Here is a 19,024-nt window from a genome sequence, read left to right as displayed (position 1 = left end):
GATCAATCTACCCATGAAGTTTCATGATCCTAGGCGTATGCATTCTTGAGTTATCATCCGGAAACCATTTTACTATTTCGGGTCACCGTGACCTTGACCTTTGACCTAGTGACCTCAAAATCAATAGGGGTCATCTGCAAGTCATGATCAATCTACCCATGAAGTTTCATGATCCTAGGCGTATGGGTTCTTGAGTTATCATTCAAAAACCATTTTACTATTTCGGGTCACTGTGACCTTGACCTTTGACCTAGTGACCTCAAAATCAATAGGGGTCATCTGCGAGTCATGATCAATGTACCTATGAAGTTTCATGATCTAGGCTTAAGCGTTCTTGAGTTATCGTCTTGACAACCACCTGGTGGACGAACCGACAGACCGACCGACAGACCGACCAACAGACCGACATGAGCAAAGCAATATACCCCCTCTTCTTCGAAGGGGGCATAATAATAGATGAATGCATGTTAAGCTTAAATATTGCTAACACAATGAGTACAGGTTCACCCTAAGACATTTTTATTATTATATATGCCATATATAAAGAATATGACTAGAAAATGTTTGTCGCATAGTACCAAATCTGACAAATATCAACATTTTTTATGTACGGTGCTCACATGGAAACAATATCTGCATATTGAGGTTAAATGTTGCTTACACAATGAGTACAGGTTCATCCAAAGCCATTTTTATTATAATATATGCCAAATTTATAGAAATATACTTGAAAATGTTTGTCGGCTAGTGCCAAATATGAAAAAAATTATAACTGGACAGAGCAATGTCCTACGGTTTAACCCTTACCATAACACTCAAATAAAATGTGATATTTCTGGGTTATTTTTAGGTGTACAGAAATCAAAATGAACAAAGAACTTGCAACAAAGAACAAGTCAAAGCCTAGGGCGTGCCCTTTGTGTTTCAAAGAGAAAGGAATAAGGGTCGTGCTAAACCGGTTAAACGACCATCTAAGATACAAGCATGATAATTTCGGCTGCAGAGATGCGTAAAACCACCTCTGCATTCAAGGCTATAAGATGCCACGGAAAAAGCATGAAAAATGGAAGAGCATACTGGAGATGCTCCTGTGGCACAACTGTGATTAAACAGGGATCACATCTGCAGTCGGCTATCCACATGCTCAAACCTGGCACTGTGGAGTACATGGCCAAAATGGAGGCCTTCGTAAAGGTAGGTGTCTCAGCTGACCTATATCATGTTTGTTATACGAACTATATGATAAGGCACGTGTCTAGTTCTATGTGTTGCTTTTGAACATACTTTAATGTACACACTCCAGATGTCAAAGAAGGGGATTCCTCTTCAGACTGTAAGGGTTAGGGGTGAAGCCTCGTAAGCAACCGCCAACGACAGCGACTCTAGTTATTCGGAGGAGGACGCGTACAGTGAGGAGGAGCAGGAGGAGCCCAAAGCAGAATTTCTGACCAGGGAACACTGCCTAGGTCTACCACTCAGTGCCCGTGAAATGAAGGGCAGACGAAGCATAAGTATAATGACAAGTTACCGTTGATATTGCTTAAAAACGCCAAGTATTGTACAAGTGTTGTTCAATTATATATCTCTTTCAGTCTCTGTAGTTCAGGACTTGGGCATCCACCTGTCCTCCAGATGTGGTCGGGGTATGGAGGAACATAAGGTTTCTGAGGAGGTGATGAAAGTAAACCGCTACCTAGCCCTGGCAGGGTACCAGGAGGATGGCTCCCTAAAAGACGTCTGCAAATGGAAAGACCACCTTCAGGTTGCCGACGGGTATTTCCAACATGACCACCGTCCTGGTACCGTAAAGAGCAACATCCTGTCAGTGGTGAATTTCCTGAGGTGGGCCAAAGATGAACGTATTTTGGAAGCCGGCATCGCTGACGAGGTAAACACATATGCATACATTACAACCTGGACAATAAATATGCAGTCTTTTTGTAGCCCTAACCCTTGACAAAAACTCAATTCATATGTACTTTAACAGGCCATATGAAAGCTGCAGGGGTGCAGTTCAGCAACGAAGAAGGATGTTGTTCGAAGGGCGGTGGAGCTCAGAGTGCAGGAATCTGCAAATATGCCGCTGGATGCAGACCTTGAGGGCGACCTGAAGGCCTCGGTCTACTTTCAACAATGCGTTGAAGCATTTCAGAGCCGGCCAGCAGAGTACATCCCGAAAATTCGCGGACTACTCATTCTGATGATGGCTTTTCATAAGGGCTCCCGAGCTGAGGAGTTTGTTCAACTTCGAGTATGTATACTTCCGTTACACAACTTTAACCCATTCATTCATTCATTGATCACAATATGTGCATATAAATGTTGGCTTTGCATTGAATTGCAGTTCAGGCACGTCAGACAAGCCCAGCAGCAACGTGGCGTCCTCCACTTCACTGTTACAATTGATGAACACAAGACAGTGAAGTGGGGGCGCTACGCCTATTTTCATCTAAATAAAGAGGAAATGACACTGCTGGATCGCTTTTGCCAAGTAGCAGCGCTTGTCTATTTCCCTCAACTGAAGGAGGAGCACCTTGCAGACTGGTGTTTGGGCGCGGAAAGTCCCACCCCGACCTCAGCCAGAATCACATCAACAAGTGGATAGAGAGTGCCTGGGCAAAGTAATTATCACTGTTTGGATTCATTATGCTATGCTTCATTCTATGATTGAACATACAATGTATGCTTATGAAACTCAGTTATATGCTTATAACCCCATAATCAATGTCGATATTCTTCAGGTCGGGGCTGGCGGTCAAGTATAGATCATTCCCATTCAGCCTTACCGCAAACAGGAAGCTGGTTACCGTGCAGGCCAGACAACTAGACGCCAGCAAGGCTGACCAGGTCGCGGACCTGCTGTGTCATAAAAGGACAACAGCTAACGCTCACTACGCCATCACCGACCAGCGGTAAGTTGATGTGAGATGAACTTTCAATCATTTGTTCACGCACAACAAACTTAACATGTCAATGTAAAGCAAATACGAACGTTTACATTATATATTCTTTCAATTGCAGAAACCTTACCTTCGGCACTTATCTATGGATGAGGAAGGCAAGGAATATGAGGTTTGGCGCCAGCGACACCACAACCAACAGCACCGCTGTCGCAGACGATGGCAGCGCCCCACCTCCTGAGGACGGGTCGGAAGCAGCCCACATAAAGCGTGCCGCTGCCACCGCAACCAGCCCCAGCAGCACCGAAGATGAAACTCCCAGAAGCCACGCCGCACCCATGGAGCAGAAGGTAACCATATACATCTTAAGCAACGCATTTACGTTTCAATCTCAATACGTATACATTTTTATATATTTCACTACACATGTTCTTTTCTATTTCCGTAGCGAAGGGAACCAATGCCAAGCACAGCATTTGCAGGGCTGCCACCGTCATGCCGCAGCGCTGCCACCGCCACTAGCTCCAAAGATAAAACTACCAGAAGCAACGCCGCACTCATGAAGCAGAAGGTAACCTTATACATCTTCAGCAATGCATTTATGTTTCAATCTCGATACTTATACATTTTTAAATATTTCACTACACATCTTTTCTATTTCCGTAGCTAAGGGAACCAATGCCAAGCACGGCATTTGCAGGGCTGCCACCGTCATGCCGCGGCGCTGCCGACGCCACCGTAACCAGCTCAGCAGCACCAAAGATGAACCTAGAAGCCACGCCGCACTCATGGAGCAGAAGGTACCCATATATATCTTCAGCAATGCATTTACGTTTCAATCTCGATACTTTTTCATTTTTATATAGTTCATTACACATGTTAATTTCTATTTCCGCAGCAAAGGGAACCAATGCCAAGTACATCCTTGGCAGGTTTGCCAGCTTCATGCTTGGCCGCACTGACCATGGACCCACGCCTGTCAAAGTGTTTTGTCAGGTTGAATAGACTTTCAATTGATGACAACGGGCATTGCACGGCAGCCCCCACAAGCCGCACGCTGACACCGCCAAAGCCACCGCCACTAGCCCTAACGTGTCTAAAGCCCTCACAAGCCAAGCCGCTGACATGGAGCAAAAGGTAATTATAAAACTTAAACATACATATCAAGCAATGCATATCCGTTTCGATCTCTAAAATTCTACATTTTATATAGTTCTTTCTACATGTTCTGTTCCATTTTTGCAGTCACAGGTCGGTGCTTATGCCACACAGCAGGAGCAACAGTGGCAACTGCTTGAAGAGGAGGAGCCGAGACAGGAGATGGAGGAAGCGATGGTAAGCTTGAAACCTACCCATATTTATTTCTATACATTCATATACGTTTATGTCTATATACATTCATATATATTTGCCATTTTACACAGTTTCCGCTCTATTTCCACAGAAAGAACTGGACAACCTCGTCGCAGAGACGAGAGAGTCGCTGGAGGTGGAGAGCGACGATGATATGGTTCCTCCAACAGACAGGGAGGAGCCGTTATCGTTGATAAGCCCTCTCATAGGCTTTAGAATAAAGCCAAAGACATACATTTCCCAACAAGACGCCCGGGAAATGGAGGAAGTGTATCGCGTCCACATACAGTGGGCGATACAGAATTATAAAACGGTCACTAAAGAAATGATCGTAGAGAACCGTAAGGGCCGCTGGCCGCACCTTTCGGAAAGTCAGATCCAAGAGAAAGTGAGAAATATAACTAAAAAACTCAATCACAAATATTTTATTTAAATTACATAATTAAAACTGTGAGCATGTATTTTTTTTAACCCGCATCTGATTGCAATCACTCACTGTTTACAACACTTGGCGATGAAATGATATTGTGAACGCAAGATGACAATTAGTAGTGAAATGGAAATCGCATATTAAGTGTTTGTGCAATCCATTTGTAGCTTGAGAGTAGGAAATAGGCGTTAGCAAACAACATGCAACGAGATATTTACCGAAAGTGCCAATGGCGTTGAAAACCTATTTACAACTTATAGGAAAGTGTGTTGCCGTAAGTGTTAAAAACTTTGGTTACTTACTTAGGTGTAAAAGGCAGTGGTCAGACCTATTTTACTGGGGTTTACCATATGCACATAGGGACTAAGCAGTGGGTGCGGAGATATAGTAACAATTTAGTTATTACGGATGCAGCGCGAGTGAAATTATAATTGCCTTGCAATAGCTCAAAATGGATTCTCAAATGACAACAAAGGAGAAGCTGGTTGAAGAACATGCTTGTTTCTATAGAGCATGCGGGCAAATTATTTTTTTGAATGAGCGTATTAGAGGTCTTCTGGAACGCTACAGGAGGGCGCGACGCTGAAACAACCAAGCCTTTGCGTACATTCTTCGCATAAAGCTGGATGACACTGAAGGCGTTCGTGATATGTTTGCCGACTACGCTTACGAAAGTCGACCGTACAGTTGAGCTGAGACGGGCTGTGTAAATCGAAACCCCTCGGAATGTGGCCGCTGCTAACTACAATAATCCTGCTGATGATGCTGAGAAATATTTTATTGGGTTTATAACGCTTGTCGTTGCCTGAAATCGGCTCTTTTCAGAGCCAACCACATATTTTCAAAAGATATGTCTTTGATTGTTACAAAGCAAGTGTAGTCGATTACATGCACCTAACTCACACGTTTCAGTCCTAACACAAGAACATTATAGGCATTCAAGAATGGAAACGTATGTCATTTACATATGTCCCTGAAAAATCGTTTATATCTTCCCCATCACAGTTGAAGAAAATTACATTAGCAAAACGTTGAAGTTTTTAATATAATAAATGTATTTAAATTTTGGGTTAGGTATGTTATGCTCAGTTAATAGTTTGTTTGATAAAGTTACTTTTTTTTTTACATATTTAAAATTGCGGTTAAGTTTTTTTTTGGTAAATAAAATTTTGATTGAAAGTACAAACTGTACGCGCATATGTGATTCTTACATGGGAAAGGCTGGAAAGACATGAATGTAATATTTTTTAAATTGTATGTCCTTCCTTATTGTTTAAACGTTGACATTTCGTCCTGTTCAGCCCTATTTAAACGCAGCAAAGTGTACCGATATGATTACGCTAAAAATGACGTTACCTCAAAAACTGTTTTTCACTAGTGCAGTATAAAAAGTAAGTAATGGCTTTATTTCACTCCTGCGACATCAAACATGTAATAAATCTACATATGTAATGAATGCATTCTGTCTCACTGTTACAACTTCGTATCTGCACAGTTTACATTAAATACAAATGTTGAATGTTTTGTACCATTTTCATGAAATAACTCCCCATTTTCAAAATAAGATATACAATTTTTGATGACACGCATCTATGTAGCATGCTGTATGGAATATATGTCCCATAATTGAAGACTTTCCATTAGATAACAAAGTGAGACAAACAATAAATTTGTGTATTCAATTTCATTATATTAACTTCACATACGCAATTACTGTAATTTGTATCTATTTTCAGCTTTACAATTAATCACAAGTAATGAACAGATCCCAAGAAATGTCTAAGATGGATTGTGAAACGCCTAAAAAAACTGAACATTCCAGTGGACCTGAAGATGAAGTCATGATCACTCCATTGCAAACAAGTCATGCACTCCTTACTTCGTTACCACCAGCAATGTCAACGACAGCCACCTCATCACCAACACCAACTACATTGGCATACAGTTTCAGTGGATCGCAGCATGTTGTGATGTACACTCCATTTCAATCAAGTTATGTTCAGCTTACATCAACACCACCAGCAGTGTCAACGACAATAACATCACCAATAGTAACTACATTGCCATCAACAGAGAAGTTCAGTCTAACATGGCAAAATTAACTACATTAATAAGACAGCACTATGAAGAATAAGATACGTTGCTTAAGGTAAGCCTGTACCATTTGGGAAAGAAGGAGATCCAAACTGCAACGCAACATCTTGAGAAGGTCAGAGATCTGATACAAACTTCACGGCACAAAATTCATCAACAAATGAACATGTTAAGGTACGTTGCTTGGAATAATTACTTTATTTTATTCATTTTATATTGTAATGTTTGATTTACTGTATTTTATTTAACAAAAGCACCAAATTATGATGGATCAAAGGTCGTATGAAGTTTAATTATTTTGTATCCCTTCACCCATGCACCAAATTTGTAGTAACTCATAAAATGTATATGAGATAAAAAATATTTACATCTATGTCACAAAAAGACTTGTGATTGTTACCAAAATAAATGGTTTGAATAGTTCACTTTCAGAACTGTATATGGTTTTTGACAATTCCTTTATACTTTCTTTTACCATCCATAGCGTTAAGGCATCTACCCTAAACCAAAAAGTAGTGTCCCTACAGAACAGGGAAAAGATCTTGCTACATACGCAGACTGAACTGAAGCTGAAAATTGACAGTTACAACAGTATATTTGAGGATGATATGGAGGAGGAACAGACACCAGTATCCAAACAGGAAGATAAACATGCAAAGCAGGCCCTATCAACCAAGAAGGAAGATGATGAACATAAGCAGGCAAAGCCGTGCAAGAGGAAGCTGTACGAGGACAAGGGAAATAAATGAACACTATTTATGTATTGATTGGACATCACATGTTTAACAAAGAACATGAGGACTTTTGCACAAATTCTATGACACAACTCTTTTAAATTTGAACCATATCTTTTGTTTGTGTTTCCCTTGGTAGGGGATGTAATGTACATTGCAGGTGCACTTCGGGCATTGGTGAATAGAAGCACTGGGTTCACCGCTAACATGTTAATGTTGGGAAGGGAAGTGAATATACCAGCACAGTTGATGTTCCCACATGTGTCGGCTAGAAGAGAAGATCATGCAGAGTATGTTTCAACATTAATTGAAAATATACAACAGGCTCATGATACTGCCAGACGTACATTGAAAACTTCTATGAAACGTATGAAAAGAAACTACGATTTAAGAGTACTGCAGAGGCCCTATGCAGAAGGTGACATTGTGTATATTTTGGACACAGGTGTTCTGAAAGGGAAATGCAAAAAGTTATGTTCCCCATGAAAAGGTCCGGCACTGATAGTATGCAAACTGTCTGCATATTTGTACCGGGTTCGATTGAAAAATTCGGTTTTTGTGGTAAACCATGACCGCATGACTCCCTGTTGTGATAGGAAGCTGCCTAAATGGATCACAGATAACCGGATGCCAAATACCGCAGCTGACATTACTGCGAATAGTACAACGGACACTGACGTATATTGTACTTGCCGCAGACGGACGGTTCATGATACAATGCGACTATTGCGACAAATGGTATCATGGGTCATGTGTCGACATAACGCAGACAGACGCACTTGACATAGATAAGTACAGGTGCCCTGCATATAAGAGACGACAACGGACGTAACTGGATGTATGTTTTAATAATTATTCTTATATTCCAGGGATGGCGTCTAATGACAAATTCATTGAGGAAATCAGGCACCTGCTCTGGGACAGGAAGCTGCCTAGAGATGTGGACAGCTTCACCCGAAGTTTGGGGTTCCTGTCAGCATCCAACAAGGACCTCTCTTTGAAGTATATCAGGGAGATAACTGACCTGGCGAAAAGTCTCATGAGAAAGACATCTTCCAAAAATGAGAAACAACGCTGTAGCACTTGGCTGGGGAAGTTCGCAAACTGCCTGGACACCTATCAGGTCTTGAGCAGGGAGTGGATTAGCGAGCATGTGTGGAAGCTGCCTCCCGTTTGACCCTTTGAGGAACAAGAAAGTCGTAAATGCGTGCGAGACATTAGGTTGGCTTCAGGGGTTGAATGCACTTGTTTTATCGGTGACCGAAAACTCACAGATGAGGAATTGTTGGGCACGGAAGAAGAATAGATATTGGACCTGATCCTGATATTTTGCTGCTCACACCGAAAAACAGTCCTCGGGTCCAAAAGCCAGAGTCTGAGCGGATCCAGCCAAGTCCCAGAATTACTTCATTGAGGCTTACCAGTCCCAGCCAGTCGGTTGATCTTGGGAATCTAGAGATAACCCCACAGACAAAATCATTGGGGCTTATTGGTCCTAGTGAAACTAACCCAGTGAAGGTCTTTGTCAGCCCAAAGATGACACTTAGCAAGGAAGTACTGCAGAGCCAGAGACCTTTGTCAGGCTGTTACTCTTTGCTCGGGAAAGCAGCAGAAGCAGGGGCGAACAGTGCTAGGGGGTGTCGACCCAAGACAACTAAAAGTGCGCTTCCGGCTACTACTGGGGCTTACGGTCCTAAGACGAGCCAGAAGTCCAACACGGCTACAACTGGGGCTTACGGTCCTAAGACGAGCCAGGAAAAGTCCAACACGGCTACAACTGGGGCTAACGGTCCTAAGACGAGCCAGGAAAAGTCCAACACGGCTACAACTGGGGCTAACGGTCCTAAGACGAGCCAGGAAAAGTCCAACACGGCTACAACTGGGGCTAACGGTCCTAAGACGAGCCAGGAAAAGTCCAACACAGCTACAACTGGGGCTAACGGTCCTAAGACGAGCCAGGAAAAGTCCAACACGGCTACAACTGGGGCTAACGGTCCTAAGACGAGCCAGGAAAAGTCCAACACAGCTACAACTGGGGCTAACGGTCCTAAGACGAGCCAGGAAAAGTCCAACACGGCTACAACTGGGGCTAACGGTCCTAAGATCAGTCATGGGGAATCCAAAACGGCTGGGGCTTATGGTCCCTACCATAGTCTGGAATCAGGGGCAACCTATGAGAAATGTTTCAAGGCCCAAATAAAACCATTTTACTGTTTCGAGTCACTGTGACCTTGACCTTTGACCTAGTGACCTGAAAATTAATAGGGGTCATTTGCCAGTCATGATCAATGAACCTATGAAGTTTCATGATCCTAGGCCTAAGCATTCTTGAGTTATCATCCAGACACCATCTGGTGGACGGACCGACCAACCAACATGTGCAAAACAATATACCCCCTCTTCATCGAAGGGGGCATAATAATACAGATATCAGGATATATTTGGATAGCGGATACAGTTATCCAGATACCGCTTTTGGATACGATTCCCATCCCTATTTTATATCAATATATGTATTGTCTATTACAACAGTCTCAGCCAAACATGACCGGACACTGTAATTTAAAATAGATGTTATTGTTTCTTAAATATATTATTTAAGCAAATTGATATTCTGTCAGTAAAAAGGGCATCCTTATGCCGATGCGAAGAATATGCTCCCTATTGCGCCGCTTTGAAATAAAATTTCAATATATCATTTGATCCAGGGCCATAAAAACAAAATCGACACATGAAACAGAGAGTCTCTTTTGGGTTCTTTCCCAACAACGAGACACAAAACGGTTGCAAAAATGTGTATGACATTGTGAATTATTGTACTTTTTTCCGCAAAGCAATTCACAGCAAAATTTCCAGACATCTCCTCACTGTACATAAGGGTGAGACCAGAATAAATGAGGTACTTTTACTTACTTAGCAGTGTGAAGAGCGCAGGGTAAAGTTAGAAATCTTGGCAAATGAAGGCAACTTCAAACATAACGTGTCGGTATTAAGAAAGGAGGGTTTTCTATTGTGCCGCTTTGAAATAAAATTTCAATATATCATTTGGCAGGTTTAGAAATTATTTTCCTTTTAAAGCTTATTTCTTCCCTTGGATTGTATTTTTTTACTTTTGACCTTGAAGGATGACCTTGACCTTTCACCACTCAAAATGTGCAGCTTCATGAGATACACATGCATGCCAAATATCAAGTTGCTATCTTCAATATTCAAAAAGTTATACCAAACTTTGACAAGGACTTATGGTGAGCATTTGCTACAAAAAGGAAACAAAACGTGACCAAACACAACCCAAAGGATACCCTAAAGACGATTAAGACTGATGGTGAGCATTTGCTACAAAAAGGAAAAAAAAACATAACAAAAAATCACAAAGGATTGGTACACTATTTCGATACACTGCAACGCCGATATATCGCGGTTGTTGGGGTCCAAAGATCGCGAGCGCGATATATCCGGCGCGCGATATAACTCGAGAAATGTCTAACTAAATTGTATTGCGGTTAATTTGTCAAATTTCCCCAATGTTTTCATTTTATATATGGCGCTACTTCATATTTGTGTAGTGATAATTGCAAACCAATTCTACAATAAACATTTTTCATAACTACATAATGTATCTTTATTTATCATAAAAACCAAAATGTAAATTATATTTTTCATTTTCATGTACGATCGCTAGCGAAACAGTTCAAAACAAGAATTCTTGCCGTAAAAAAAAATGTATAAAATATAAATGTGCATATATTCGAATTTACGCTTATAAATAGTCCTAATGAAGGAACTGAAACAGCGTAACGGTAATGATACAGCGTGTTTGAATTATTTTATTAAGAGGAAATGTCAATGCCACATAATTCACGAGATACCGCGGTACTTTAGTTGAAATTTACAACTAAACTTTTAATGGAAATAAAATTATCTCAATGTTGTACCCGCTACGAAACTTTTATTTAGAAATAAATACACCCACGCCAATTTTCGCGCGCTTTTTATCAGAACAAAGAAATTCATGACCAGTACCGAAATTTAACGATTTATATACCAGTAAACTGCCATTATTACCTTTGAAATGACACTAATTGTTTATTTGTTAAGTGTTAAAAACAACCCCAGCCGTGTGTACACAACACTGTCACTTATCGACTGTTTTTCACGCTTCACTGCGTGCCATAGTAAGCCACGACATGTAGGGTGTTAATACTAGCTAGAACCGGTTATTTGCTTAAGTTAGCGAATTCTCAGATTAAAACATGTAATTTAGTGATCATGCTCGTCGGATTTTTGGGAGCCATAGCCAAAGCGCGATATATTGGACAGCGCGATATAACGGTCCGTGATATATCGGCGTTGCAGTGTAATATGCGGATCTTACTCTCGAACATAAATATTTTTCGAACTGAATGCTAACATATTTATTACACACATTTCATGTATGACGTGTGCATTATTTTAAGGAAGTATGATTTCTTCGTCTGTGTGGTCAACATGTATATAACACTGCTTTAACTCATCTTGTCACATGTTTGTGTTTCTTTACCTTGTAACGTTAGATTAGCCTATATGTATTCACTTTTTGTTCTTTTGTGTTTCTTTACATTGTAACATTATATTAGCCTATTATGTATTCACTTTTTGTTCTCTTGTGTTTCTTTTACATTGTAACGTTATATTAGCCTATTATGTATTCACTTTTTGTTCTCTACTTTGTAACGTAAGATTCTATTACAATGAATGAATGACAGACAGACAGACGGGCCAAAAACAATATACCCCCATTCTTTTGATCCTGGGCCATAAAAACAAAATCGACACACGAAACAGAATGAGTCTCTTTTGGGTTGTTTCCCAAGAACGAGACACAAAACAGTTGCAAAAATGTGTACAACATGGTGAATTATTGTACTTTTTGCCGCAAAGCAATTCACAGCAAAATTTCCAGACATCTCCTCACTGTACATAAGGGTGAGACCAGAATAAATGAGGTACTTTTACTAACTTAGCAGTGTGAAGAGCGCAGTGTAATACCCTGTATCCGAATACTATACATCTTCGAAATATGTACACTTAAGAATACCTTACCTGTTTAACTTTAATAATCCAAATTTTCCTTGTTGTTATCTGGTTTAACAACCATTATCAAATGTTTGTTAAATCCAGTTAATGCTTTCTCCATTATTGAATATCCATTACTTGTAATTTGAATCGCCAGCATTGAATCGAACGCGGGTTAAATGTTCCAAAATGTCCGCCATTTGCAATGTCGAAGGTTATGACATAGCAAGTTAATTCTACGCGAATAAGTTATATCTTATCGAAGAAATGTGTTTTCCCAATGTTTATGTGTAGTATTATGACCTGTTAACTGTTTTATTGTTACAATGTTACTTATACAGTTAGTAGTCCTGTCAGATATTAATGCTGGTGGGGAACTATTTCAAGTATTTTCGCGCAATGCTTTCGCATTGCTTTCACTATGTGTTAGATGAAATATTATTATTATGATTGAGAAATGTAATGAAAGCATTGTATAGTTATGCATAATATTTTCTGAGCTTTTTATTGATGTAATGCTTTCTTGTTAGACTTGCAATGCTGTTAATGCAAATGTTGTTAATGTTGCTTAAACCGTTTTACATAGTTAAATACTTTCATGAAAGTCTGGCTCTGATTGGTCGCCAGCAACGCCCAGCCTCAGCAACTGCTTATAAATAGAGCTGTGGTTGATGATGAAGTCAGTCGTAACTCACTAGTCAGTAGTGACTTGACCCAGAATAGTCGCTCATTACTTAACAACCCATTTAAGATGTCAAAAGCCAACAAAGGTAAACACTAACATATACGACTCACTTACCTACGTTTAATCTACATCTGTACGTCATAGTTCTGACTAGTTCTAACTGACATTTTGCATCTGCATTAAATACTATTTAGAATAACTATAAAGAGTGACGACTGATTTCATCGCTTTATTTAATCTGAACTGCTGTTCAAATAGTTAATATCATACTTGTTGTTTAATTAACCACTCATAGTACTGTTTATATGGCAAACGTTAAGCTTCTGCCCTAATAAATAAATAGTTACAGAAACCATCCTGACTTCTTTTTAATGCGTTTGAGTTCTGAATAAATAAAATGCAACATCATCGATACCGCTCGGCTTACAGCAGGGTAGTTAGAAATCAGAAATCTTGGCAAATGAAGGCAACTTCAAACATAACATGTCGGTATTAAGAAAGGAGGGTTTTCTATTGCGCCGCGTTGAAATAAAATTTCAATATATCATTTGGCAGGTTTAGAAATTATTTCCCTTTTAAAGCTTATTACTTCCCTTGGATTGTATTTTTTTACTTTTGACCTTGAAGGATGACTTTGACCTTTCACCACTCAAAATGTGCAGCTTCATGAGATACACATGCATGCCAAATATCAAGTTGCTATCTTCAATATTCAAAAAGTTATACCAAACTTTGACAAGGACTTATGGTGAGCATTTGCTACAAAAAGGAAACAAAACGTGACCAAACACAACCTAAAGGATACCCTAAAGGTGATTTAGACTGATGACGAGCATTTACTACAAAAAGGAAAAAAAAAACATAACAAAAAATCACAAAGGATTGGTACACGATTTCGATAATATGCGGATCTTACTCTCGAACATAAATATTTTTCGAACTGAATGCTAACATATTTATTACACACATTTCATGTATGACGTGTGCATTATTTTAAGGAAGTATGTTTTCTTCGTCTGTATGGTCAACATGTATATAACAATGCTTAAACTCATCTTGTCACATGTTTGTGTTTCTTTACCTTGTAACGTTAGATTAGCCATATGTATTCACTTTTTGTTCTCTTGTGTTTCTTTACATTGTAACGTTATATTAGCCTCTTATGTATTCACTTTTTGTTCTCTACTTTGTAACGTTATATTCAATTACAATGAATGAATGAATGAATGACAGACAGACGGGCAAAAAACAATATACCCCCATTCTTTTGATCCTGGGCCATAAAAACAAAATCAACACACAATACAGAGAGAGTCTCTTTTGGGTTGTTTCCGAAGAACGATACACAAAACGGTTGCAAAAATGTGAATGACATGGTGAATTATTGTACTTTTTGCCACAAAGCAATTCACAGCAAAATTTCCAGACATCTCCTCACTGTACATAAGGGTGAGACCAGAATAAATCAGGTACTTTTACTAACTTAGCAGTGTGAAGAGCGCAGGGTAAAGTTAGAAATCTTGGCAAATGAAGGCAACTTCAAACATAATGTGTCGGTATTAAGAAAGGAAGGTTTTCTATTGCGCCACTTTGAAATAAAATTTCAATATATCATTTGGCAGGTTTAGAAATTATTTCCCTTTTAAAGCTTATTTCTTCCCTTGGATTGTATTTTTTTACTTTTGACCTTGACCTTTCACCACTCAAAATGTGCAGCTTCATGAGATACACATGCATGCCAAATATCAAGTTGCTATCTTCAATATTCAAAAAGTTATACCAAACTTTGACAAGGACTGATGGTGAGCATTTGCAACAAAAAGGAAACAAAACGTGACCAAACACAACCCAAAGGATACCCTAAAGACGATTAAGACTGATGACGAGCATTTGCTACAAAAAGGAAACAAAACATGACCAAACACAACCCAAAGGATACCCTAAAGGTGATTAAGACTGATGGTGAGCATTTGCTACAAAAAGGAAACAAAACGTGACCAAACACAACCCAAAGGATACCCTAAAGACGATTAAGACTGATGACGAGCATTTACTACAAAAAGGAAACAAAACATGACCAAACACAACCCAAAGGATACCCTAAAGACGATTTAGACTGATGGTGAGCATTTTCTACAAAAAGGAAACAAAACATGACCAAACACAACCCAAAGGATACCCTAAAGACGATTAAGACTGATGGTGAGCATTTACTACAAAAAGGAAACAAAACATGACCAAACACAACCCAAAGGATACCCTAAAGACGATTAAGACTGATGGTGAGCATTTGCTACAAAAAGGAAAAAAAAACATAACAAAAAATCACAAAGGATTGGTACACTATTTCGATAATATGCGGATCTTACTCTCGAACATAAATATTTTTCGAACTGAATGCTAACATATTTATTACACACATTTCATGTATGACGTGTGCATTATTTTAAGGAAGTATGATTTCTTCGTCTGTACGGTCAACATGTATATAACAATGCTTAAACTCATCTTGTCACATGTTTGTGTTTCTTTACCTTGTAACGTTAGATTAGCCTATATGTATTCACTTTTTGTTCTCTTGTGTTTCTTTACATTGTATCGTTATATTAGCCTATTATGTATTCACTTTTTGTTCTCTACTTTGTAACGTTAGATTCTATTACAATGAATGAATGAATGAATGACAGACGGGCCAAAAACAATATACCCCCATTCTTTTGATCCAGGGCCATAAAAACAAAATCGACACACGAAACAGAGAGTCTCTTTTGGGTTGTTTCCCAAGAACGAGACACAAAACGGCTGCAAAAATGTGTATGACATGATAAATTATTGTACTTTTTGCCGCAAAGCAATTCACAGCAAAATTTCCAGACATCTCCTCACTGTACATAAGGGTGAGACCAGAATAAATGAGGTACTTTTTCTAACTTAGCAGTGTGAAGAGCACAGGGTAAAGTTAGAAATCTTGGCAAATGAAGGCAACTTCAAACATACTTGTCGGTATTAAGAAAGGAGGGTTTTCTATTGCGCCGCTTTGAAATAAAATTTCAATATATCATTTGGCAGGTTTAGAAATTATTTCCCTTTTAAAGCTTATTACTTCCCTTGGATTGTATTTTTTTACTTTTGACCTTGAAGGATGACCTTGACCTTTCACCACTCAAAATGTGCAGATTCATGAGATACACATGCATGCTAAATATCTAGTTGCAATCTTCAATATTCAAAAAGTTATACCAAACTTTGACAAGGACTGATGGTGAGCATTTGCTACAAAAAGGAAACAAAACATGACCAAACACAACCCAAAGGATACCCTAAAGACGATTAAGACTGATGGTGAGCATTTGCTACAAAAAGGAAAAAAAAACATAACAAAAAATCACAAAGGATTGGTACACTATTTCGATAATATGCGGATCTTACTCTCGAACATAAATATTTTTCGAACTGAATGCTATTATATTTATTACACACATTTCATGTATGACGTGTGCATTATTTTAAGGAAGTATGATTTCTTCGTCTGTACGGTCAACATGTATATAACACTGCTTTAACTCATCTTGTCACATGTTTGTGTTTCTTTACCTTGTAACGTTAGATTAGCCTATATGTATTCACTTTTTGTTCTCTTGTGTTTCTTTACATTGTAACGTTATATTAGCCTATTATGTATTCACTTTTTGTCCTCTACTTTGTAACGTTAGATTCTATTACAATGAATGAACCAATGAATGACAGACAGACAGACAGACGGGCAAAAAACAATATACCCCCATTCTTTTGATCCAGGGCAATAAAAACAAAATCGACACACGAAACAGAGAGAGTCTCTTTTGGGTTGTTTCCCCAATAACAAGACACAAAACGGTTGCAAAAATGTGTATGCTGTGCGACTTGAAAAAAACGACAACGGAATGAAGAAAATGCTCAATTGCATGCATTCAGGTAAAATATCTGAACCGTCAAAAATGATAACCTCATCAAAAGATATGCAGCTTCGAAAGTTAAGTCGCTCGGAGGAAGTCAGGATAAACAAATAAATTATATGCACAGGGTGTCGCAATCCTGCAGAACATTTGCACGTCTTGTTCTTAAATGCAAAGAAAGAGACGAGGCAATGAATGATCTTAATACTTTGATAGCACCTAACAACTTTGACATGGTAGTGTGTGCAACAAAAGCTATGTGTCTTAACAGCGACAAATCAGTCTCATCCCTTGGTAAACTTATGGGAAACAACATTGCTCACATAATTGAAGTGAAAAAGGGTATGGCATAAGCAGGTTTAGAAATTATTTCCCTTTTAAAGCTTATTACTTCCCTTGGATTGTATTTTTTTACTTTTGACCTTGACCTTTCACCACTCAAAATGTGCAGCTTCATGAGATACACATGCATGCCAAATATCAAGTTGCTATCTTCAATATTCAAAAAGTTATAAAAAACTTTGACAAGGACTGATGGTGAGCATTTGCAACAAAAAGGAAACAAAACATGACCAAACACAACCCAAAGGATACCCTAAAGACGATTAAGACTGATGGTGAGCATTTACTACAAAAAGGAAACAAAACGTGACCAAACACAACCCAAAGGATACCCTAAAGACGATTAAGACTGATGGTGAGCATTTACTACAAAAAGGAAACAAAACGTGACCAAACACAACCCAAAGGATACCCTAAAGACGATTAAGACTGATGGTGAGCATTTACTACAAAAAGGAAACAAAACGTGACCAAACACAACCCAACAGATACCCTAAAGGTGATTAAGACTGATGGTGAGCATTTACTACAAAAAGGAAACAAAACATGACCAAACACAACCCAAACGATACCCTTAAGACGATTAAGACTGATGGTGAGCATTTACTACAAAAAGGAAACAAAACGTGACCAAACACAACTCAAAGGATACCCTAAAGACGATTAAGACTGATGGTGAGCATTTGCTACAAAAAGGAAAAAAAAACATAACAAAAAATCACAAAGGATTGGTACACTATTTCGATAATATGCGGATCTTACTCTCGAACATAAATATTTTTCGAACTGAATGCTAACATATTTATTACACACATTTCATGTATGACGTGTGCATTATTTTAAGGAAGTATGATTTCTTCGTCTGTATGGTCAACATGTATATAACAATGCTTAAACTCATCTTGTCACATGTTTGTGTTCCTTTACCTTGTAACGTTATATTAGCCTATTATGTATTCACTTTTTGTCCTCTACTTTGTAACTTTAGATCCTATTACAATGAATGAACCAATGAATGACAGACAGACAGACAGACGGGCAAAAAACAATATACCCCCATTCTTTTGATCCAGGGCCATAAAAACAAAATCAACAGACGAAACAGAGAGTCTCTTTTGGGTTGTTTCCCAAGAACGAGGCACAAAACGGTTGCAAAAATGTGTATGCTGTACGACTTGAAAAAAACGACAACGGAATGAAGAAAATGCTCAATTGCATGCATTCAGGTAAAATATCTGAACCGTCAAAAATGATAACCTCATCAAAAGATATGCAGCTTTGAAAGTTGAGTCGCTCGGAGGAAGTCAGGATAAACAAATAAATTATATGCACAGGGTGTCGCAATCCTGCAGAACATTTGCACGTCTTGTTCTTAAATGCAAAGAAAGAGACGAGGCAATGAATGATCTTAATACTTTGATAGCACCTAGCAACTTTGACATGGTAGTGTGTGCAACAAAAGCTATGTGTCTTAACAGCGACAAATCAGTCTCATC

General features: G+C 38.9%; 2 protein-coding genes across 2 annotated transcripts; both read left to right on the top strand.

The window, feature by feature from the left end:
• Window positions 1-3,763: 3,763 nt before the first annotated feature.
• LOC127878266 (uncharacterized) lies at window positions 3,764-7,526 on the top strand. Its single transcript, XM_052424784.1, has 4 exons — window positions 3,764-4,037; window positions 4,146-4,235; window positions 4,345-4,641; window positions 7,305-7,526. Exons 1-4 carry the CDS (start codon window positions 4,026-4,028, stop codon window positions 7,524-7,526), a joined length of 621 nt encoding a protein of 206 aa, XP_052280744.1. The 5' UTR covers window positions 3,764-4,025.
• Window positions 7,527-9,047: 1,521 nt separating this feature from the next.
• LOC127878265 (uncharacterized) lies at window positions 9,048-10,072 on the top strand. Its single transcript, XM_052424783.1, has 2 exons — window positions 9,048-9,693; window positions 10,044-10,072. Exons 1-2 carry the CDS (start codon window positions 9,048-9,050, stop codon window positions 10,070-10,072), a joined length of 675 nt encoding a protein of 224 aa, XP_052280743.1.
• The last annotated feature ends 8,952 nt before the right edge of the window (window positions 10,073-19,024 follow it).

Source organism: Dreissena polymorpha, chromosome 4 (assembly GCF_020536995.1).
Source record: "Dreissena polymorpha isolate Duluth1 chromosome 4, UMN_Dpol_1.0, whole genome shotgun sequence".
Classification (NCBI taxonomy): Eukaryota; Metazoa; Mollusca; class Bivalvia; order Myida; family Dreissenidae; genus Dreissena; species Dreissena polymorpha.
Note: the sequence above shows the minus strand (reverse complement) of the source record. Positions and strands in the feature narration are given on the sequence as shown.